Here is a 23,801-nt window from a genome sequence, read left to right on the forward strand (position 1 = left end):
TCAGCTCAACAGCATTATAAATATCATTAAATCTCGAGTTGAGTATAAATGTAGTTGAGTTCACAAAATAATATAATTCATTGGACTGAGTTCAAATAATATTTCAATTCGTGAGGAAAATAGTGATGTAAATTCACAAAATATTTCAGATAATTGGCACGAAGCCCAAATATGGCAATAAGCCCAATCATAGTGAAAAATAATAAATCTTTATCAATTACGCGGTAAAAATATCAACTGAGATGGACCAAGTCACAATCCCCAATAGTAAATGACCCCGCGCTCGTCATACAACGCGTGTCTCATCTCAACATAGAAGTATGTTGTGTAATTCGGGGTTTCAAACCCTCAGTGCATCATTTAAAATCATTACTCACCTCAAACCAGGTACTTCTTTAGCTGGCGATGCCTTTGCCCCTCGAATTAGCCTCCACGTGCGTCGAATCTATCCAAAATCAGAACGAATATGTCATAATATGATAAGGGAACAAAGCCCAATCAAAACAATCGAAAAATACAAAAATTCTCGAAATTAGCAAAAACCCGAGCCCCGGGCCCACGTCTCGAAATTCAAATTTTTTTACATCAACGGGTTCCTTATCTCTCCACGAGTCTAACCATACCAAAATTATCAAATTCCCATAATATTTCGACCCTCAAATTCTCAATTCTATCCGAGAGGGTTTCTAACTTTTCCCGCTAAATTCACGGATTAAATGCCAAAACTTGTAATAGATTCGAGTAATCTAACCAAAATTGAGTTTAGAATACTTACCCAGTTGTTCTCCCCGAAAATCTCCCGAAAAATCGCCTTATCCGAGCTCCAAATCGTTAAAAATGGAAAATCTCCCGAACTTAACATTCTGTTCGGTACTGTTCACGGGGTTACTGTACATGGCACTGTTCACGGATCACTGTTCACCCCGCGTGGTTACTTTTCACACGCGGTTACTGTTCACGGTACTGTTCACTGGGTACTATTTCTGCAATTTTTCTCCAAATTTTCCTAAGTCCGAAATCACTCCGAGACACCTCCGAAACACTCCCGAGCCCTCGGGGCTCCTAACCAAACATATGCACTAACTCAACAACATCCTACAAACTTAACCGTGCGATCAAATCGCCAAAATAACGTCATATACCATGAATTAAGCTTTAAAATCCAAGAATTCTTTCAAATTTCATAAAACATCAAATTTTCCATTTTGAGTCCGAAACACATCAAATGACGTCCGTTTTCAACCAAACTTTACAAAAAGTGCTTAAACCATATATAAGACCTGTACCAGGCACCGGAACTAAAATACGGGCCCGATATCATCACTTTCTAATCAAATTTCATTTCCATTTTCCTTAAATATTTTCAGAAAATAATTTTTCTCAAAAATTCATTTCTCGGGCCTGGGACCTCGAAATTCGATGATTCTTGTTCCTATGAGTCTCAAACAATGATACAAACATATCCCTTCAGTCGAAACTCAATTCGGAGCTCATTTGCTCAGTTCAATACCCATTTCACTCGTTAAACAATTAACTCACATTTCACGTCAAAAACCCAATCGCGACTTGATAAAATTAAACCAAAATTTCCAGATTACTCCAATAATTCATGATTTAAATTCTGGAAGTCTCGAAATTAAATTTGGATATCTAGAACTAAAAATGAACCTTTAGATCATTACATTTATGCTCAAAACGGCAAAAATCTTCCAAAAATGACCCGTTGGGCATCCGAAACACACTCGAGGCCCTAGGACCCCGACCAATAATTCCAACCAGTCCCAAAATACATTAAGGACTTGCTCTAGGCCTCAAATCACATCAAACAACGCTAAAATCATGAATCGACCTCCAATCCAAGTTTTATGAACTTTAGAATTTCCAACTTCTATTTCCGATGCCGAAACATATCAAATCACGTCCGATTGACTTCAAATTTTGCACACAAGTCCAAAATGACATAACGAAGCTACAAAAATTCTCGGAATTCCATTCCGACCGTCGGATCAAAATTTCACCTATCAACTGGAAATCGCCAAAATACTAACTTTGCCAAAATGAGCTAATTTCTTCACCGGACCTCCAAAATTAATTCCGATTGCGCTCCTGAGTCATAAATCACCCAACGAAGCTAACCAAATCATAAAAATTCCGATCCGAGCTCATATACAAATAAGTCAACTCTTGGTCAAACCTTTCAAATTCAAAGCTTTCAACTGAGACTGTTCTTTCAAATTCATTCCAAATTTTCCTGAAAACCAAAACCAACAATCTACATTAGTCATAATACATTACACGGGGCAAGTCATGCCCGGGAACTGACGATCAAAGTGTAAAAGCTCAAAACGACTGGTCGGGTCGTTACATTCTCCCCCACTTAAACACACGTTCGTCCTCGAACGTACTCAGAGTTGTTCTAAAAGCCAACTCGTAGTTGAATGACCTTACCATGCATATACCCGGGGGTGATCCCATGTCACCCTATCTCATATAGGTCCGATAGCACAATGAAACTGAATTTCCATATTCCAACCTAGCCCATAAGTCTTTGAACCACATTCCACTCCTGAAATGATTCACAAGATCAGAATCTCACATCTATTTTCAGAATAAGCCTGAACAAGCTGTAATCACCCATACTTGCAGTCTTAGGTGCAATCACTTCATATTCCACATAACTCAAACACTCGTAATGATAACTTCTAATTATAGACGCTGCACACATCTCCCGAATACCGATAGAAAACTCTTCATCCCACGAATACCGGGAAATTCATCGGGTTATGCCGGAAAAAAGGAAAGGTCCTCGGGTTATGCCGGAAAAGAAAAAGGTCCTCGGGTTATGCCGGGGAGGTCCACGAGTTATGCCGGGAGAAAAGAAAAAAAAAGGTCCCTGGGTTATGCCAGAGAGGTCCACGGGTTATGCCGGGAGAAAAAGAAAAAGGTCCCTGGGTTATGCTAGGGAAGTCCACGGGTTATGCCGGGAGGAAAAGAAAAAGGTCCTTGGGTTATGCTAGGGAAGTCCACGGGTTATGCCGGGAGGAAAAGAAAAAGGTCATTGGGTTATGCCAGGGAGGTCTACGGGTTATGCCGGGAGAGTCATCAGGTTATGCCGGAAAAGAAAAAGGTCCTCGGGTTATGCCAGGGAGGTCCACGGTTATGCCGCGAAAGAAAAAAAAAGTCCTCGGGTTATGCCGGGGAGGTCCACGGGTTATACCGGAAAAGTTCATCGAGTTATGCCGGAAAAGAAAAAGGGTCCTCGGATTATGCCGGGGATCAACTAGAGAGTGGAACTCAATACTAAAATAGACTACCATATTATGCTGGCAGTGACTAGGGAATGAGACCTTAGGTGGGAAAAGATTACCAGGTTATACTGGCATCGACTAGGGAATGGGATCCTATGTTGGAAAGGACGTAGCTAAAGATTGGAGACCCTATGCTACCATGATTTTGAGTTTCTCTTCTTCTTCTTTTTATTTTTATTTTTTATCAATCTTCATTTTTTTTGAGTTTAAGAAAATGAACAAAACAATGCAGGAAAGAACTGAGAGGAGACTTCCCTTTTGGGTTAATTATTGCAGCATAGCTATTTCTAACACTTGCGCATTTCCTTTTGGTTGCACCTGATTTTTGCATGGTTGCTTTGGATTGCACCTGTTTCAATTTTTCAAACAAAGAATAACTGTTAGTTTGAAACGGTGGTCGGTTTTGTGGCCTTCATTGTTTTTGATCACTTAATCTCGGCCTAGCTCTTTTGGTGAGAACCTCTGCTGCTTGCTGAAGATTGATCTCTCTCCTAAAACCGAGGAACTCAACTTTTCAAACTTTCCAAACGGCGGTTCAACCCTGCAGGGCTTTGGCCCTTTCATTTTAATCCACCTCTAGGGCTTTGACTTCGAATTTCTTTCCATTTTCAATAACTCTGGTTTTAGAGCATCGGCTATTATGGCCAGTCGGGATCGACTTGATGCACCCGCTGAGGTTGGGGTACTTTTCTTTGGACTTGGTTTTTATCAAGCAGAACTCTGTAAAACCAATCTTGCCACCTTTTCTTTGTATTAGTTACAGAACAGAGTTAGACCGAAAGATGTTCAAGGAAAAGTAAACAAAGGACAAGAAAATGAATTTAAAAGAGAAGCATCCCTTTTGGGGAGGAAGGACGAACTTATCTGAGGTGCATGCAGACTTCAAATAGACATGACATACTTCTTGAACTAGACAACCGATCCGCATAAATATCCTATCTTCTCATAAACCCATTGCGACCCGTGTTTCAAAACTGATAAACCTTGCCAGGACTCTTTCAATACCAAAGGTGGTGAGGGGTTTCTTCTTTTCGATCGATGACGCCCTTTGTGGGTTTTCACCAATTGATCTCTCTCATTTCTTTTCTTACGGTCGCCTTATAGTGCTCGTTACGAGTTTTCACTAACAAGACTCTCATTTTCGATTTCTCTGCTCGCCATTGCCTTGTGGTACCCGTAGGTTTTCACCAATAAGACTCTCTCATTTTATTTCTCTTATCTTGATTGCATCAGATCCAAGCAACTGCATTCTTTGATTTTGAAAAACCTTTTGCCGATTGATTGAAAGGACTTGAAACAGGTTTGGGTAAAAAGAACTTGGATCGAATTACAACTTTGGAACCGTTCGGGCCAGATCATCGCCGAATTATTATAACGTCTGCCCCAGTTTCACTTTTGGGGAAATTTGGATTTTTGTTTTGGTGTGACTGAACCCCAGGGAGAGGCTGCCTACGTATCCTTTCGGAATCAAGTCGAACGTAGTTCAGGAAACTTTGTTTTTGATTTTTCTTTTATTTTCCTATTTTTTTTTTTAATGACACTTTCAGGTTCCAAAGAGGGTAATAAAAGAAAGGTAAACGGCTCAAAGGGTTAGCAAAGGATTGGAGTGTTTGGGGTAGCGAGAATGAAAGCCTTCGTCATCCCAATCGGATAATGTTATTGCTGCAGAAGGATTAGACATAGTACCTTTTGACCGCATCTGCATTTACAGTTGTTTCAGAGTCATTTCCTTCAATGTCTCCCAGATACAATGCCCCCTTTGGCAACAATTTTCTGATGATGTATGGGCCTTTCCAGTTAGGAGCAAATTTTCCTTTGGCTTCTTGATGATGGGGGAGAATACGCCTTAAGACGAGTTGCCCCACTTCAAAATTTCTAGGCCGCACTTTCTTGTTGTAGGCACGAGCCATTCTTTGTTGATACAACTGCCTGTGGCAGACTGCAGCCATTCGCTTTTCATCGATCAGGGTTAACTGTTTCAAACGGGTTTTGACCCACTCACTGTCTTCAATTTCAGCTTCAACAATGATCCGGAGAGAAGGGATTTCAACTTCCGCGGGTATTACGATTTCCGTGCCATAAACCAAAAGGTACGGGGTTGCTCCGACCGATGTGCGCACAGTAGTGCGATACCCCAATAATGCAAATGGAAACTTTTCATGCCACTGCCTGGAACTTTGAATCATCTTTCTCAAAATCTTTTTGATGTTCTTGTTTGCTACTTCGACGACACCATTGGCTTTGGGACGATAAGGAGTAGAGTTCCGATGCGTTATCTTGAATTGTTCACATATCTCTCTCATTAAATGACTATTCAAATTTGGAGCATTATCCGTAATGATAGTTGCAGGAATAACAAAATGGCAGATGAGGTTGGAATGCACGAAGTCTACTACAGTTTTCTTGGTGACAGATTTGAGGGTAATTGCTTCAACCCACTTTGTGAAGTAGTCGATAGCGACCAATATGAATCTATGCCCATTTGAAGCTTTCGGCTCAATCGGCCCAATGATGTCCATACCCCAGGCAACAAATGGCCAAGGTGCTGATATGGGATTCAGTTCTGTAGGCGGTGCATAAATCAAATCACTGTGCACCTGACATTGGTGACATTTTCGGACGAAACTGAAGCAGTCCTTTTCCATAGTCATCCAGTAATAGCTCGCTCGCAGGATTTTCTTTGCCAAAACATACCCATTTATGTGGGTTCCGTACACTCCTGCGTGTATATCATACATGATTCTTCCGGCTTCTTTGACATCAACACATCTTAACAAGTTGAGGTCCGGAGTCCTTTTGTACAAAACATCACCGCTCAGGAAGAAACCACTTGCGTACAGTCTGATGGTTCTCTTTTGGTCCCCACTGGCTTGCTCGGGGTACTCTTTAGTTTTCAGAAATCTTTTGATATCATGATACCATGGCTGAATACTTGGTTCTGCCTCAGCCGTATTACAGTAACCATGCCTTTCCCAGATTTGGATTTCCAAGGGATCAATGTGGGCATTTCCTGGGTATGGCAGCATCGAGGCCAAAGTAGCAAGTGCATCGGCCAGTTCATTGTGACAACGAGGGATGTACCTGAACTCTATTGACTTGAATCGCCTACTAAGATCTTCCACATGTTGCCTGTAGGGAATAAGTTTGACATCTCGAGTCTCCCATTCTCCCTGATCTTGTCCGATAATCAGATCTGAATCTCCCATGATTAACAATTCTTCGACATCTTGGTCGATTGCCATGTTCATACCTATAATGCAGGCTTCATACTCGGCAGTATTGTTTGTGCAGAAAAACCGAAGTCGGGCTGTGGCTGGATAGTGCTGATCAGTGGGTGAGATCAAGATTGCCCCAATTCCAACGCCTTTTGCGTTCATAGCTCCATCGAAGAAAAGTTTCCAAGCACTGGTGTCTTCTGATGTCATCTCGATTGAATTCACCTCCTCATCTGGAAAGTAAGTACTCAGAGGTTGATATTCATCATCCACATGGTTTTCATCTAGGTGATCTGCTAAAGCCTGTGCCTTTATTGCCATACGGGTGACATAGACTATGTCAAACTCAGTGAGCAGGATCTTCCATTTTGCTAACCTCCCTGTGGGCATCGGCTTCTGGAATATGTACTTCAAAGGGTCCAACCTAGTAATGAGGTAAGTGGTATAGGCCAACAAGTAATGCCTAAGCTTCTGAGCGACCCAAGTTAGAGCGCATCAAGTTCTTTCCAATAAAGTGTATTTGACTTCATAGCTGGTAAACTTTTTGCTCAGATAGTAGATGTCCTGCTCTCTCTTTCCGGTCACATCATGTTGCCCGAGGACGCAGCCAAAGGAATTTTCCAAGACTTTCAGATACAAGAACAGAGGCCTTCCCGGTTCAGGTGGGACCAAGACTGGCGGGTTCGACAAATATTCTTTGATTTTGTCAAAGGCTTCTTGACACTCATCCGTCCATTTAATCGCTGCATCTTTCTTTAACAGCTTGAAGATGGGTTCACATGTTGAAGTCAACTGAGCAATGAATCGGCTAATGTAATTCAACCTTCCCAACAGGCTCATAACCTCTTTCTTGGTTCTTGGAGAAGGCAAATCCCGAATAGACTTTATCTTTGTTGGGTCTAGCTCGATGCCTCTCCGACTGACTATAAATCCCAAAAGTTTTCCAGACGGAAATCCGAATGCACATTTCGCCGGATTTAGCTTCAAATCATATTTATGTAGCCGCTCAAAGAATTTTCTTAGGTCCCGAACATGGTCGTCCTAGGTTCTGGATTTGATGATCACATCGTCCACATACACCACTATCTCTTGATGCATCATGTCATGAAATATGGCAGTCATGGCCCTCATGTAAGTTGCCCTGACATTTTTCAAACCAAAAGGCATGACCCTATAACAGTAGGTGCCCCAGGGTGTGGTGAAAGCTGTCTTTTCCGCATCTTCTTCATCCATCAACACCTGGTGATATCCTGCATAACAACCCACAAAAGACTGTATTTCATGTTTGGCACAGTTATCAACAAGGATGTGGATGTTTGGCAGAGGGAAATTGTCCTTGGGGCTTGCTTTGTTCAGATCTCGGTAGTCAACGCACACCCGAATTTTCCCATCTTTCTTTGGCACGTGAACTATGTTAGCCAGCCATGTGGTGTATTGGACCACTCAGATCACTCCCGCCTTTAACTGTTTTGTGACCTCTTTTTTAATCTTATCATTGATATCAATTTTGAACTTCCTCTGTTTTTGCTGGACAGGGGAATAATCGGGGTAGGTTGGCAACTTATGGACCACTAAATCGACACTTAATCCTGGCATGTCATCGTATGACCAAGCAAACACATCTTTGAATTCAAACAAAAGTTGGATCAATGCGTCCCTGGTTCTTTCATCTGTGTGAATGCTTATCTTGGTTTCTTTAACTTCTTCAGAGCTGCCCAGATTAACCGGCTCGGTTTCATTTAAGTTCGGCTTAGGTTTATTCTCAAATTGTTCCAATTCTCGATTTATTTCCTTAAAAGCCTCTTCTTCATCATATTCCATTTCTTGATTCATTATTTCACAATTAGACAGCATGTTTGGATCTGGGCATGAAGTCCGCAAGCATGTCATGTTATTTAAAGCCGCATTATTAGAACTGAAAGAAGAAATAAGAAAAAGTAACAAAATCAGAAAGAATAAAGAGAGATGAACGATGAAATATTAATTTCATTTCATTGAATTTTGAAGATAACAGGGTTTACATTAGCATTTAAAGACAGGAAACTAAAAGAAAAACATCCGAGTTACACCCTGAAATAACTCGTGATGCAGAAAAGGTGGCAGGACTGGACTACCGGGATTCTCGCCTGATTGGGAACGGAGTAGCCTTCCAGTTTTGCAGCTTGGCATTGGGCCCCATATACAGCACCTCAGCGGTGCTCGAGCCTTATCCCGGCTGAACCATGTGGGTTTCATACAATATTTGCCTCATAGACCCACATATATCTTCAATTTCTTCGGCCGTGAAGCCTCATCTTCTTCTTCTTCATTGTACTTGGGCCTGAAAAATGTTCTGTAGAGATGAGGAATTGGCTGAGATAAAACCCAACCATTGCTCTTTCGTTGATTTTCCAATGTCACATCATTTTCTGTGGCATGAAAACCCACACCGAAGAAATTCTTGGCGGCAAGTAAGGTGATAGGTTTGGTGATACCTTGCAATGATGCCCCGAGCCCCTTCCCGGGTTTATAACCATGCCTGATCATTTCCTTGGCAACCATAACTGACGCTTTTGAGAGAAAAGGTTGAGGGCAAGGGCTTCCTTCTTCATATCTGTCTGCGACCACAACCTCGAAAACTTGATAGACTATATGTTCACTACCTTCCCTATCTTCGAGGCATGGGACCGACGGGTCCCGATAGATCGATTGCTCATACTCTCCGTGGACTATGATCTCCTGATTTTCATATTCCAATTTCACCATCTGGTGGAGAGTGGAAGGTACGACTCCTGCCGCGTGAATCCGAGGCCTTCCCAAGAGGAAATTATAAGAAGTATCCATGTCTAGGACTTGAAAGGTCACCTCAAAATCCACAGGTCCAATAGTCAAAATCAAATCAATCTCGCCTATGGTGTCTCTTTTGATGCCATCAAAGGCACGAACACAGACGTTGTTGGGCCTGATTCTCTTAGTCTCGATCTCCATTCTTTGCAGAGTTGAGAGAGGGCAGATATCTACTCCATAACCGCCATCCAACATGACTCTCTTCACATAGTACCCCTCACATTTAACTGTTAGGTGGAGGGCTTTGTTGTGGGTGGTCCCCTCCGGGGGCAGGTCATTCTTGCTAAAGGAGAACTGATTGATTGTGAAGAATCTTTCTGCCATCCTCTCCAGTTGTTCCACAGTAGTTTCAATCGGAACATAAGCTTCATTGAGGGTTTTGATCAACACTTTCTGATGTTCAGTTGAATTCATTAATAGAGACAACAAAGAGATCCGAGCAGGAGACTTTCAGAGTTGGTCAATTATCTCGTAGTCCGCAGTTTTCATTTTCCTGAAGAACTCTTCTGCTTCTTCGGAACTAACTGGCTTCTTGAGTGGGAAACGCTTCTTCGTGGCATTATTCACTTCCTCCAGATTGAGGTATTTCTCAGCCGGGTTAGTTTCATTTACTTCTCCCAGGACTTCTTTTCCTTTGTAGGTTACTACCGCCTCGTTATAATTCCATGGGAGGGCAGTAGGATCTGTCATGGGCCTCTGCGGTGCGCGGCCAATAACCACGGGCTCATTCAGCCCCCGTACCACATAGGTCCCTTTTGGTACATACATTTTAGATCTTTTGTTCAGCTCAAACCTTCTTGGAGGGCTCAATGTCACTTGTCCTTTCCTAGGACCCTGGGGCACATAAAGGATGGCATCTTTCGAGGGTACTACCTTTTGGTTTCCACTATTTTTTCTGTGTTTTGAGGGGTGGGTTTACTCTTCTTCTCCCCTTTTTCTTGCTTTGCATCAACCTTTGGATTTTTCTCGACATCAGCGATTGCAATGATGGCTTTCAAGGCAGGATCAAACTCTTTATCTTCACAGATCATTCCAATAACCGGTCCATTGTTGTGAGCCGGTAACGGGTTGTTGGTTACATTAGGAATGTCTTCATCCTTTAACACTATCCGCTTTTGTTCTATGAGATTTTCAACAACCTTTTTCAAAGTCCAACAGCTCTCAGTGTCATGCCCTTCCACCCCAGAATGATAGGCACATCGGGCGCTAGGTTGGTAAGAGGGTGACTCTGGGTTTTGCCTATTTGGGGATACGGGTTGTAACAAACCCATTTGGACCAATTTAGGAAAAAGGCTAGAATATGACTCACCAATAGGTGTGAAGTTCGTCTTCCTGGGCGACTCCCGAGCACGGGTATTGTAGGGGAAATTATTTTGTGGAGGTCGGGGATTATACTGAGCTTGGTGAGGAAGTTGATTTCTGGGAAATTGAGCTCGATTTTGGTGAAATTGTTGTTGTGGCCTAGCGTATGGTTGTGCATTCATCACTGCGTATGGCTGAAGATCCATAGCATAGGCCGCATCTTGATGGGGGTAGTAGTGTTGTAGGGTTCTTTCAGAGAAATAAAGTCTGGCCGAGCGGGGTTTTCTTATACTCAAAGTTGCCATTGCTACTTCTTCCTTCTTCTTTCGGTTTGCTACTCCTCCAGACCCGCCTTGGATTGCTTGGGAGGTAGCCCTTATAGCATACTGACTCAAGATTTGCCCTGTTTTCAACCCATTCTCAACCATTTCACCGATTTTGATGGCTTCGACAAACGGCTTTCCCATTGCAGATATCATGTTTTGATAATAATCAGCCTCTTGGGCTTGAAGGAAGACACTGACCATTTCTGTTTCATCCATTGGAGGCTTGACTCTGGCCGCTTGTTCGCGCCATTTGAAAACATACTCTCGAAAGCTCTCCGAGGACTTCTTCTTTAGATTTGATAATGAATTCCTGTCAGGGGCAATGTCAATGTTATATTGAAACTGCCTGACAAAATCCCGAGACAAGTCATCCCAGATATGCCAACGAGATATATCTTGATCCATATACCATTCAGAAGCAATGCCGATCAAAGTCTCTCCAAAGTAGGTCATAAGAAGCTCTTCTTTTCCGCCCGCTCCCCGCAACTGGTTGTAGTACCTATTGAGGTGGGCAATGGGATCCCCATGCCCGTCATATTTTTCAAACTTTGGGGTTTTGAAACCCAAGGGTAGATATACGTGCGGGAACATGCACAGGTCAGCGTAAGATACGCTCTTTTGCCCACTCAGACCCTGTATATTTTTGAGACTTTGCTCCATGCTTCTCATCTTTCTGGTATTTTCCTCTTGTTCAGGTGTTTTTTCGGCTTTTTCCTGCCCTGCGGTAAACTCGTACTGGGGCGGCTGAGGGTAAGCATTGGTAGTAAACTGGGTAGGTTCCAGTGGGAAAGATGGTGCTTGAAATGTGAAGGAAGATGAATCAAAGTTAGGCCTGGGTAAAGCAGGTTGTGCCATAGATGAACAAGCTGGAGCGGTGAATATGTTTGAAGCTGCACCTGAAGCTAACACCTGGGGGCGAGACTCAGAAGGTGTTCCAGCAAAGTGGGCTGAAATGGTAGGATATCCCAGTGGGGTATTTGGATAACTCATGGGGATGTTGGAGGTCCCACTTGTCCTGGGAAAAAGCTCAGGGAATCCAGGGATCACACTTAGTGGTTCTTTTCCATTGGCCCATGCATCCCACATTTCCATCATGCGGAGACGCAAAATTCTATTTTCCTCAGCAGTTGCTGACTCAGAAGTTGGGATGGTCGAGATCGGACTATCCTCTGTAATAGGAACTGTTGGCAGAGGAATTTCCAAAGACATTTCAATGCTTCCTTTTGACCTTGTGAAGTATGAATGTGAAGACAGACTACCACAAAACTAACCACCTTACTATAGAACCTAACTAACAGTAAACAACAAACCGGTCAGTTTGAAGCAATTAACACATAGGTAATCGCACGTTGGGGTGTGATGCACCTATACAGTTAAATGTGTTTCTACATGTTTTGCAACGGTTGCATGTTTCATCCCGGCTCTGCTTATTTTCCCCAATTTTCTTTTTCTTTCCACTTTTGGCTTTTGTACTTCTCCTCTTATTCCTATTTTCCACTATTTTCTTTCCTCTCTTTCCTTGCTTTTTTTCTTTCGTTTTTCTTTTGGTTTTTCTTTGGCTCTCTTTTTCACATCCCTCTCTTATTTGAGTTATTTACAAAAATGTGACCGGATCCGATGAGGATTGCCTACGTATCACGATGCCGCGTGAATCAGATCATTACGTAGTTCAAGAAAACAAATGCAAAAAATAAAGAAACAATTTTTGGGAATTTTCAAATTTTCATTAATAAAACTCCTAAACTTTCTATTACAAAAGACTTCCAACTACTCATTTTCTTGGAATTTTAAAAACTACCAACAGACTCAAAAATAATTTCCAAAATACAGACTCAATAAATGAAAAATCATGAATACATCAATGCTTCGACTCTTGGGGCCCGTGGGACATCATCCGGTCTCACGGGCCTACGTGCGAGATACCCTTGAAGCCGCTCCAAATCACTCATTATCTGGCGGACAAATGTCATTACAACAGCGAAGAAAGTGGTCTGAGTCATATCCTCACATGCGTGGCATTTCATGACGATATAGTAGGCAATGGCTCTAACCCTCTCTCGGACAATACCCTTTTCCTGAAGTAAACGCCCGATTTGCTGATTCCGAGCTTCCAACACTTGAGTGTCATGATGATTTTGATTCTGCAATTGTTGCATATCTTCGTCCATTTGGGCCATCAGGGCATAACAATGTTCCCTATCGGCTTTAAAATTCTTGGCCTGTTTGTCCGCCTCATTTTCAAGGGTGGTTAGCTTTCTCTTTAAATTGGTGATTGTCCCCTCATATTTTCTTTTCATTTGTCGCACAAACTCTGCCCGCTCTTCTGCATTCTCTGCCAATTGTGCTCGGACCTTTGCTAGACTAGCCTCAGATTTTTCTAGGTCATCTTGACACTCAAGTACTTTCTTTCTCATACCGCTTATAAGCATTTCATCTGCCCGGCTTCTTTCCAGGTTTCTAGCAACTATTCTCATTTTATGGATTTGAGCTTTGAGAGCTTCGTTTTCCTGAGTTAGCCTTTTCTTTTCCCCTTCATCTGTGGCAGCTTGGATACTATGGCCAAATTTGAGGTCCCTGATTTGTCCCTCTAATTTACTTATCTTGGCCCTATAGCTTTCTTCTTTTGCCAACCAACCCCACTGTTCCTGCGAGTCATTAATGAATTGTTGGACATGGGGTCTCTTAGCAGGTCTCTCGAGGAATTTGAAACCTTTTGCCAAACCAAACCATATAATTGGGGTCCACCTCACCTCTAGCTAGATCCCGCACCATAGTCTTGGGTTCGAGAAATCTGCACTCATTCCAAACTTGGCGAACTCTTCCTTCTGAAAAAACAGCCTTTGGGCCCAATTCGACGACATGTACACTCAAATCTTCGTCATAGGGGACGGTTTGAAATCTTCACAGTTGGCGCAAAACCCTGTGAGGAATATATGGCTGGATGCTCTGGATGCCCATTAAGAGAAAGTAGCACACTTTAGCTGACATGTATACGACTTCGGTGGCAGGGAGCCATCCGAACGTCCACTCAATTTTATCCGAAGTTAAATAACTCAAGTGTGCAAACCAAGCTTCGGTACCCTCTGGAAATTCAACCCCCACCACTTGGCTTTCAAATTCTTCGATGCAATCCAAACCGGTCATACCGTAGTTCATATACCCGACACGGTGGCAGAGATGTTCCAGTATCCACAATTGTAGTAGTAAGTTGCAGCCTTGGAAGAATTTCCCCCCTTCTCGACAGATGGTCAAAGTTCGGTAAATCTCAGATAAGATCAGGGGAACCAAAGTGCCATTATCTTTCTTGATTGCGACATCAACCATTCCCACGAGGCCCAATTCTATGTTGCCGTCTTTTCGCGGACATATTATAACACCCAAGAATGCTACTATTAAAACCAAACCTCGCCTTGCCTCCCATTTATCTTTATTTCCGTCATGGGTCAGATCAGTATTCGGTGCTTCGAAACCTTGGGGAAGCGTTGGTACAGGAACTGGAAAGTGCAAAACCTTTCAAATAAATTCCCATCCTGAATATCCCGGCTAATACTCAACATATCCAGAAACTTGTGAGGAGATACTGGTATCGGTGATACCGGGTACCGACTTCTAAAGTTTCCGCTAAGGCCGGCATAACCCGCAATTTCCTCTAGCATGGGTGTGAGCTCAAAATCAGAAAAGCGAAACACATTGCGAGTCGGATCCCAAAAAGGTATCAAGGCTTCAATCACGTCCAATCTTGGCTTGATGTTCAAAAGTCCGACAAGACCACCCAAAACTTTTATCACAGTTCCTCAGCTACCTTTTCCAAGGTCATTCCACCACATGTGGAACTGTAAGGGGATCTCTTCAAGAGCTGCGAAGGGTTCGTTTTCATCTGTGCTCATCCTGCACATTTATTAGGGTGATTTAATTTAAAAGGTTATGACTCATTTTGACTCAAGAAAAGGTTATCACTATTTTTTTTAAAATTTTCATAAAAAATCCGGCTTTGCAAATACGACCTTTCAGCACTTCGGGGAAGAAGATTTTAACGTTGTGTTTGCTAAATGGCCAAAACCTTAAAAAAACTACTAAAGGTGGCTGTTCTTGCAAAAACGGCCTTCCGGCGCCCTTTTGGGGACATTCAACTATTTTAGACAAGAATGACATCACCTTACTTATTTACAATCAAAACAAAATTTTTTTGTTCTTTTTGGGCTATTTTTACAAAAATGAAGTTGGACCCGATGGGGGTTTCCTACGTATCCCACATCCGGTGAGAATCAAACTGGCGTAGTTCGGGAAGACCAGAAATAAAGTAAATAAACTAACTCTTTTTTTATTTTTTTGAATATTTTAATTTCCGCAAGAAAGATTTATAAAGAAGAAAGAAAATATTTTTGATTTCAATATTTTATTTTGGGAATTTCGAAAGAAGAAAGATTTTTTTTTAATTTAGACTTTTATTGTTTTTTTTTGAATTTCGATAGAAAAAACTTCTAAAGAAGAAAGAAAAATATTTTTGGAATTTTATTTTGAATTTATGAAATAAATGCTTCTAAAAAATGAAATATTTTTGAATTTTGATTTTCTTTTCAATTTTGAAAGAAGAATGAAAATATTTTTGGATTTTTGGAAGAAATTAAAAGAAAATATATTTGTATAATTTATATATATATATATTAAAACAATTAGGGTCTAAAGAAGTAGTAAAAGAAAATATTTTTGTATATATTGTTTTTAAATAAACAATTAGTTTCTAAAGAAGCAAGTAATGGAAAATATATTTTTTTTTTGGATTTTTTGAAAATTGGAGTCTAAAAAAAAACTTTTCTAGAGAGGAAGTAAAGGAAAATATTTTTGGATTTTTTTTTGAAAATTATGGGCCGGAACCGATGAGGTTTGCCTACGTATCTCACATCCGGTGAGAATCAGACCCGCGTAGTTCGCCAATTTTGATAGAACAGGGGAAACATGGCAGTTGAAAACTTTGGCTCATTTGGGGATGACTTCTTTTTTTTTTTTTCGGAATTTCGGCATAGTTTCAGAATTTTCCAAATACCTACCTCTCACTCCTATTTTATTTTATTTTTTTATTTTTTTGATTTTTTTTGATTTTCTTCCTCTGTTCTAGAAGCCGGTCAACATGCAAGCCGAAACAAACAGATGCGCAAGTAGCACGTAAGATGCATCAGGATGGTCTTTTTCATTTGAGTACACCTGTCCTAGATAGACCCAACCCCTGTGTTGAGTCTCCAAGGTCAAATGCACGTGATGCAAACAAACGTTCCTACTAGGGATCCGACATGAGACTTGTTATACTTGGTTTAAAAACCTAGGTTTATTGTTCTAGACCTGGCTTACCCGAGCGGACAGCTCGAGCCGAGGGGGCAGCGTACCGGGAATACAAAAGCTTCACCGGCTTTGCAACTTGTCCGAACCTCGTTCTAAAATTGGGATAAGACTCTAACAGAAAAGAAGTCACACGAAGTGCACACTTCCCAGATGATTTAGAAGACTCAGAGAGAGGAGAGTTTCGTAGCAATTTATATACAGTCCAAACAATATCAAAGCGGTAAAAGCGGCATTTAGCACATTAGGCTCAACATGTAAAAATCAATAAAACAAGCCAACTATAACAGTTATTCTAAGCTCGAATTCTTGAACCCTGAACCAGAGATTCTGGGTTCGATCCCCAGCAGAGTCGCCAGAGCTGTCACACCTCCATTTTTACCTACCCCGGAAGGTAGTACATAGGGAGTTTTCCCAATTTTAGTGACATTATTCAAAATGGGATTATTTATTTAATGCAGAATTGCCACTTGGAATAGTTTATTTGGTGTCCCAAGTCACCGGTTTATTTTAAAATTCCAAATCGAGGAAATTCGACTTTCCTTTTGAAGTCTGCGAACCAGAAATTCTGAATAAGGAATTCTGTTAACCCGAGGGAAGGTGTTAGGCATCCCCGGATTCCGTGGTTCTAGCACGGTCTCTTAACCTATTATAATTGGCATATTATCTGATTTTAATACATGTTTTAGCATATGGTATATTTTAACTTATTAAACCGCTTTTAATTATTTTTGGAAAGATTCAACGTTATTTAAAACATGTCTTTGGACCATGCCACATGAAATGCACCCGCAGTCCGAGACACATTTTATTTAACGTTGTTGAGTTTTGGATTTGGGTCACATGAAATGCACACCCGAGTTTAAGAAGGTGATTTTTAAAATAGCGCGCCTAAAGCAACTCCGCACTTTCAAGTTAATAACAAGGTTCGCGAGGGCCGTGGAAAATTCAACTGATGGCACACCTCGATTTCGAAAGAGTTAAAATTAGTTAAATGAGGGCCATGGGTATCAATCATCGTTACCAAAACATGAAATATTTCTAACTTAAAATACATAGCTCAACAAATAGGAGTAAATAATCAAGCAATGAGCTTCTATTAGTTTTAGCACTAATAATCCATTACTACTAAAATTATGCATTTAGGTCAATACTATTTCAAGTCCACTAATATGATAATGAAACAAAATAGATAGCACTGTCAGATTTAATTCATAACATTAAAAGTTAAATAAGAAGAGATTAATCTACTGATGATTAAATAAGAAGAGATTAATCTACTGATGCTGCCACACAACAATCAAAACTATAACAATATGGGTGTCATAGAACAACCATGATTTCATCTTAACACAGATGGCATTTAATTCAATACTAAAAATAAACCAAGATCGACAAACCCACAGTAGACAGCAGATGTATCAGAAAGAAATCATAGCTTCATATTAACAGATCTTACAATAATTTGAGAAGAAAACATACCTAACAACAATCAAAACAAAATATCATCTAAATGGGAAATGAAGTTCAGCAAACAGTAGTCCAAAATCGGTGGAAGAAAATTCAAAACCTAGGCGAATCACTTCTAAATCATCGGCGAACCAACACAGCTGACATAGCAATGGAGCCGGAAATCTCGGACTTCTTCTCTCGCTTGTATGTTGCGATTGAAGAAGAAGAAAATCGGGAGGGGAGGGTTCAATTCCTGGTCCTTGTTTTGAGTGAGAGGTAAGGAAGAAGAAGTCACAGGGGATGGGATTTTGAGTGAAGCCCCCCCTTTTTTTGTGTGTGTCTGTTTTTATGTAGAGAGAATGATGAAGAGTGGGTGGAGGAAATATTTTTGGGGGGAGTGGGGAAAGTGGGGAGAGTGGGGAACATGAGTGGGGAATATGGGAAAAGTGGGTAGTGAGTGGAGAAAGTGGGGAAAGTGGGTAGTGAGTAGAGAAAAGTAGGAATAAATTCAAACATGGTCAAAAATAAGCTGCTCACAATAATAATAATAGAAGTTCTCTACCAAGTGTAAAATCGATTTCCAATTAGTAGATATCACATATATGAATATTTCACCTTTCATTGTGCCCTATCGTTTGCTAAGTCTACATTGATTCGAAGCGTTTGTAGGTCTTTCGAGACAATTTTCTTCCATGTGATTTTAGGTCTACCTCATCCTTGTTTTAGACCTTCCCCACCATAGGTTTATACCTACGGATCGATGCATCTGTAGGTTGATGCAGGACATGACCAAACCATCTTAAACGACCTTATCTTATTTCATCCTTACTGTGTGCTACTTGCACTTTTTGACGAATATGATCATTTTTAATTTTATCTAATCTTTTCTTGCCGCACATCCATCTTAGCGTTTGCATTTTTGCAAAACTTATCTTGTGGATATATTGAACTATGACAGCTTAACATTTATTACCATATATCATACCGATTTTATAGTTGTTCTATAGAACTTTTCATCTACCTTGGTAGGCATCCTTCAATCACATAATACCCCGGTGGCGCTTCTCCATTTCAACAATCCAATTTTAATCCTATGCGTAACATCTTCATTTATCATTCCATTTTCTTGAAATAACAAGCATAGATATCTAATTTTTTTGCATTTTGGCACTGCACTTCCATTTAGTCTCACCTCAACTTTGCTCTTTTCATGCTGACTAAACTTGCAGTGTACGTACTCGTCTTATATTTACTTATCTTAAATCCCTTACTCTCTAAGGTATTTATTCATAGCTTAAGCTTTTGGTTGATACCCTTGCTGATTTCGTCAATTAGCATAATATTATCAACAAATAGGGTAATATGCAGGGGCTCAATGCAGAGCCCTGGTGTAAGTCCACTATGATGGAAAACTCCTATGTATCTCCTACTACTATTTTTATGCTAGTGACAACTCATTCATACATGTCCTTTATAATATTTATATATTTAACATGAATTCTTTTCTTCACCGTCACCCACTAAAGGACCTTCTGTGGTACCTTATCATATAATTTCTCTAGGTCAATGAACACCATGTATGGATCTTTTCTTCCTTTCACGATAAATTTTTATCAATCTTTTTAGCAAGAATATAGCTTGCATTATAGATCTACCAGGGAAAATATCCAAATTAATTTTCTGCCATTTTGTCGCGTTCCTAAGTCTAATGCTATATCACTCTTTTACAGAGTTTTATTGTATGACACACGAGTTGAATACCATGATAGCCCACACAACTTTGATATGTCCTTTGTTCTTATAGACTGGAATCAAGGTACTCTTCCTCCAGTCTTTCGGTACTACCATGTTTTAGTATGACATTAAATAGCTTAATGATCTATACTACTCTAACCTCTTCACGACACTTTCAAACCTCTAGGGAATATTATCTGGATCACAAGCTTTTATAACCTTCATATTTTTGATGGCATACTTTACCTCTACCTGCCTAATTCTACGAGTATAGCTAAAGCTTTTACATTCACAGACGTTCGAAGGCCTAAAATGCTATCCTCTTGGTTCAAGTTGAACAATTAATCAAAATATCCTTTTAATCTCTCCTTGATCTTGTTATCTCCTATCAATTTTTTTTTCGAGAATCGTCTTTAATACACTTCACTAGGTTTAAATCCTTATCTCTCTTATCTCTTAGTCATGCTAGTTTAAATTTTTCATTATCCCCTTCACTTGTTCCTAACTTTTGGCACAAGCCATCTAGAGCTTCTCTCGGGCTTTACTAATTGCCTTCTTACCTCTCTCGTATTTTTCAAAGATTTTTCCATCTTCTTCTTTAACACTCACTTTTTGCTTTAATAACTCTTTGTAACTCCTCATTCCACCAGCGAGATTTATGTGGCCGAGGTCATAGACCTTAGACACTTCTAGCACTTATGTTGTAACTTCTTTAGTGCAACATTATATTTACTTTCATAGATTATCTGCGTCTCCCTCAAAATCCCAAGCTCCTTTCTCCCATACATTTTGTTAAAATGCTAATTGGTTAACTGTCACGACCTGAAAATTTCAACGTCGGGGCTGTGATGGCGTCTAACATCTACTTGCTAGGAAAGCCAACGTTAGACAATTAATTAATAAGTTTTAACAATGATACTCTGGTGATGATAATTAACAATAAATAAACTCTGAAATGAACACATCATTAATATACATAAGGTGGTGCTAAACTACTCCCAAAAATCCAGAGTCACAAGTACATGAGCAATTTGAATACTATAGTCTGAAATAAAGTACATCCGTTTGAAACTAAATAAATAGTGAAACATAATAGAAGAAGACTTCAGGGACTGCGAACGTCAGCAGCTCTAAATCAAGTCTTGAAGGTAGCTGAATTCGAGCAGTCTCACTACGTGCCACTAGGACAAGCACCAGGATTTGTATAAGAAGTGTAGAAGTGTAGCATGAGTACAACTGACCCCATGTACTCTATAAGTACCTAGCCTAACCTCGATGAAGTAGTGACAAGACTATGGCAAGTCACTTACAAATAACCTGTACGAAACAATAATAACAGAAACATGAATAGAAATAAAACAGTAAACTCAAATAGCCGGACATGTAGGTCAATTACCAGAGGGCCTCAGAATAACATAATCTCAAATCTCATATCACAATACTTAAAGCAATCTGTACAACCAACAACAACTAGAATACATCAAATCCGTTGTGGCGCGTAACCTGATCCCACCATATCATCATCTGTTCATATCATATTCTATCCTTATCTCTTCATATCATATCATTTCAATATCGTTGCAACATGCAACCCATCCCACAATATCAATTCATTTCAATACTGTTCCGGCGCGCAATCCGATCCTAACAATATCAAATTATTAACATAAATAACTCAATACCAATATTTACAAAATATCAACACAAAAGACGATGAAGCGTACGAAACATTTAAGAACCATCAATACAACGGAGAATATCCAACACCTTGATGTCACAAACCTTATCAACTCATCAATACAAGAATAGCTAAACGGCTTGTGAAAGCAAAATAATATAATAGATTACATCAAGTAATAGAAGGACAATAAAAGTAGGTAAAACATGTGACAATGAGAGTATACAAATAAGGCAAGTAGGAATAAGTAGCAGGTAAGAAGATTACTGAGTAAGAAATGAACAAATCAAGCAAATAGAAATTAAGTAACAAGTTAACAAGTAAAACATAGACGTCAAGTAGAAATATACAATAATTAAATCATATAACAAGAGATATCATGGAATAACGAAGAGATGGAAATAAATTGCCCAATCCCCCATGCTAATTTCCATGACAACACATGTACACTCGTCACCTTACATATACGTCGTTGCCCTACATAATTCACGTAAGCAATAGTTCAAGGAGTACTAATTCCCTCAAGTAAAGGTTAGACACAACACTTACCTCTTTCCGCAATCAAGTCAACACTCAAACACGGCCTTTCCTTTAGAATTAGCCTTTAAACCAGCCAAATCTAGCCAAATATAGTTCAAATAATTCAAAATAAGCTTTAAAAACTACCCACGGGTGAATTAGATTCAATCTTTAATGAAATTTGAAAAAAATCAACAAAAGTCAACCTGAGCTCGCCCGGTCAAAACCCGAGTTCAAGGGTAGATCTCGACTACCCATAACCCCATGAGTCCATATATGTATTTTATTTTTTCAAAATTCGAGTCCAATTCGACTCTCAAATCCTAAATTTTTATTTTTTAAAACATATATTAAATTCCCAAAATTTCTCTTAGATTCTTATGAATTTGATGCTAAATCTCATGTATAATTATGTAATATAATTGAAAATAGATCAAAATCACTTACCCAATGATTGTAGCTGAAAATTCCCTCTCCAAATCGTCTCATACTGAGTTTAGGGTTCTAAAATGAGAAAAATGAGATGAAACCTCGTTTTCCCAACCCTTTTGTTCTGGTACAGATATCACAATTGCAACACTGGGTTCGCAATTGCGAAGAAGGAATCGTAATTGCGGCACCTGACAAACTTGAGGAATGTCGCAAATGCGACACTAACTTCGCATTGTGAAGTCTGCTCCTCTCGCAAAAGCAACAGTATGATCGCAATTGTGAACTTACCCAGTCCTTGCTTGCTTCGATATTGCGATTGAGGCATTGCAATTGCGATACCTATCCCCTACTGTTCACATTGCAATTGCAAGGCTGGCGCTCGCAATTGCGATAACTAAAGCACCAGCTCACCAGCAACCCAAAATAAGTTCAATCTAATCAGAAACACGTCCGAAACTAACCCCTGCCCTCGGGGCTCCAAACCAAACATCCACACAAGTCTATATAACGATCCAATTTTCTACCTTAGTGTGTCGTGGTGATACATAGTCTCTAAGACTAGGTAAGACTAAAAATCAAGATAATAAGAAAGAAATTTTCTACTAAAACATGATATAAACTGATAAGATTCAGAAAGATCTCAATACTGAACTACAATATAATATTTCTCAAAACCCGGTGAGACTGAGTCATAAGCTCTATAGAAAATACTAAAATCTCAACATACATCATTGTTTGAATATAGATAAATAGTAATAAGAGATAGCAGAAGGTGACTCCAAGGCCCGTGGACGTGTATAGGTATACCTTGGAGTCTCTAAAAGTAGCGATCAATCACTGGCATCTGGCACGAGCATATATACCTAGATCTGTGTCACACCTCCGTTTTGCGCGCCCCGCCCCCGAAGGGTTAGATGCGCGGGTAGAGTTTTTCCAATTTAAGTGACAATATTCGAGATGGGATTATTTATTTAATTCAGAGTCGCCACTTGGGAAAGGTTTGGCTTTTGGTGTCCCAAGTCACCGGTTTATCTTGAATCCCAAATCGAGGAAAATATTCGACTTTTCCAAATGAAGTCTGCGAACCAGAAATTCTAAGTAAGGAATTCTGTTGACCCGAGGGAAGGTGTTAGGCACCCTCGAATCCCGTGGTTCTAGCACGGTCGCTTAAATTGTTATAATGGCTAAATATCTGATTTAAATACATGTTATGACTTACGTGCTTTTATTAAGTTTAAACCGCTTTTATCATTATCACTTATTTTTATAGAATTGCAACGTCGTGAAAATGCATCTCGAACCACGTCACAATCAATGCGCCCGTGATCGTCAACACATTTTGACTTCGTTGAGATTTGGATTTGGGTCACATCAATGTGCACCCGAATTTAAGAATATGATTTAATTAAGCCGCGCCTAAAGAGTCTAACGCGTTATTATTTTTTGAGAAGGCCATGAGATTCACTAAACGGCCTAGCCTGAATTCTAAATATTATGATTAGTTGTTGAGGGCCCCGCAATTTGCATTTTTTATTTAGCGAGGCTCGTCTCATTATTTTAGAAGAGGATATCCTAAAGTGACTACATTTCTATTATTTTGTTTCCAGAAATAGAAGAAAGAAAGATGTATGCTAATCGAAGTATATGCTTTGGCCTAAACCGGACTCCTATCAAT

General features: G+C 40.0%; 1 protein-coding gene across 1 annotated transcript; it reads right to left on the reverse strand.

Annotated features, from left to right (window-relative positions):
• Positions 1 to 3,575: 3,575 nt before the first annotated feature.
• On the reverse strand, positions 3,576 to 6,913 carry LOC138868524 (uncharacterized). Its single transcript, XM_070146079.1, has 3 exons — positions 6,606 to 6,913; positions 4,995 to 5,237; positions 3,576 to 3,657 (listed from the first exon to the last, which is right to left on the reverse strand). Exons 1-3 carry the CDS (start codon positions 6,911 to 6,913, stop codon positions 3,576 to 3,578), a joined length of 633 nt encoding a protein of 210 aa, XP_070002180.1.
• Positions 6,914 to 23,801: the final 16,888 nt, after the last annotated feature.

The sequence above is a fragment of the Nicotiana sylvestris genome, chromosome 5 (assembly GCF_000393655.2).
Source record: "Nicotiana sylvestris chromosome 5, ASM39365v2, whole genome shotgun sequence".
In the NCBI taxonomy this organism is placed as follows: Eukaryota; Viridiplantae; Streptophyta; class Magnoliopsida; order Solanales; family Solanaceae; genus Nicotiana; species Nicotiana sylvestris.

Bases quoted from the DNA above. Each gene is read 5' to 3' on its own strand.
- LOC138868524 (XM_070146079.1), bottom strand. From the start codon at position 6,913: ATGCCCACAGGGAGGTTAGCAAAATGGAAGATCCTGCTCACTGAGTTT. The intron at 5,238-6,605 runs GTTTTTCTGCAC...AGTCTGCCACAG, and splicing joins CCAGCCACAGCCCGACTTCG to GCAGTTGTATCAACAAAGAA. The intron at 3,658-4,994 runs GTACTATGTCTA...AAATTGAAACAG, and splicing joins AATGCAGATGCGGTCAAAAG to GTGCAATCCAAAGCAACCAT.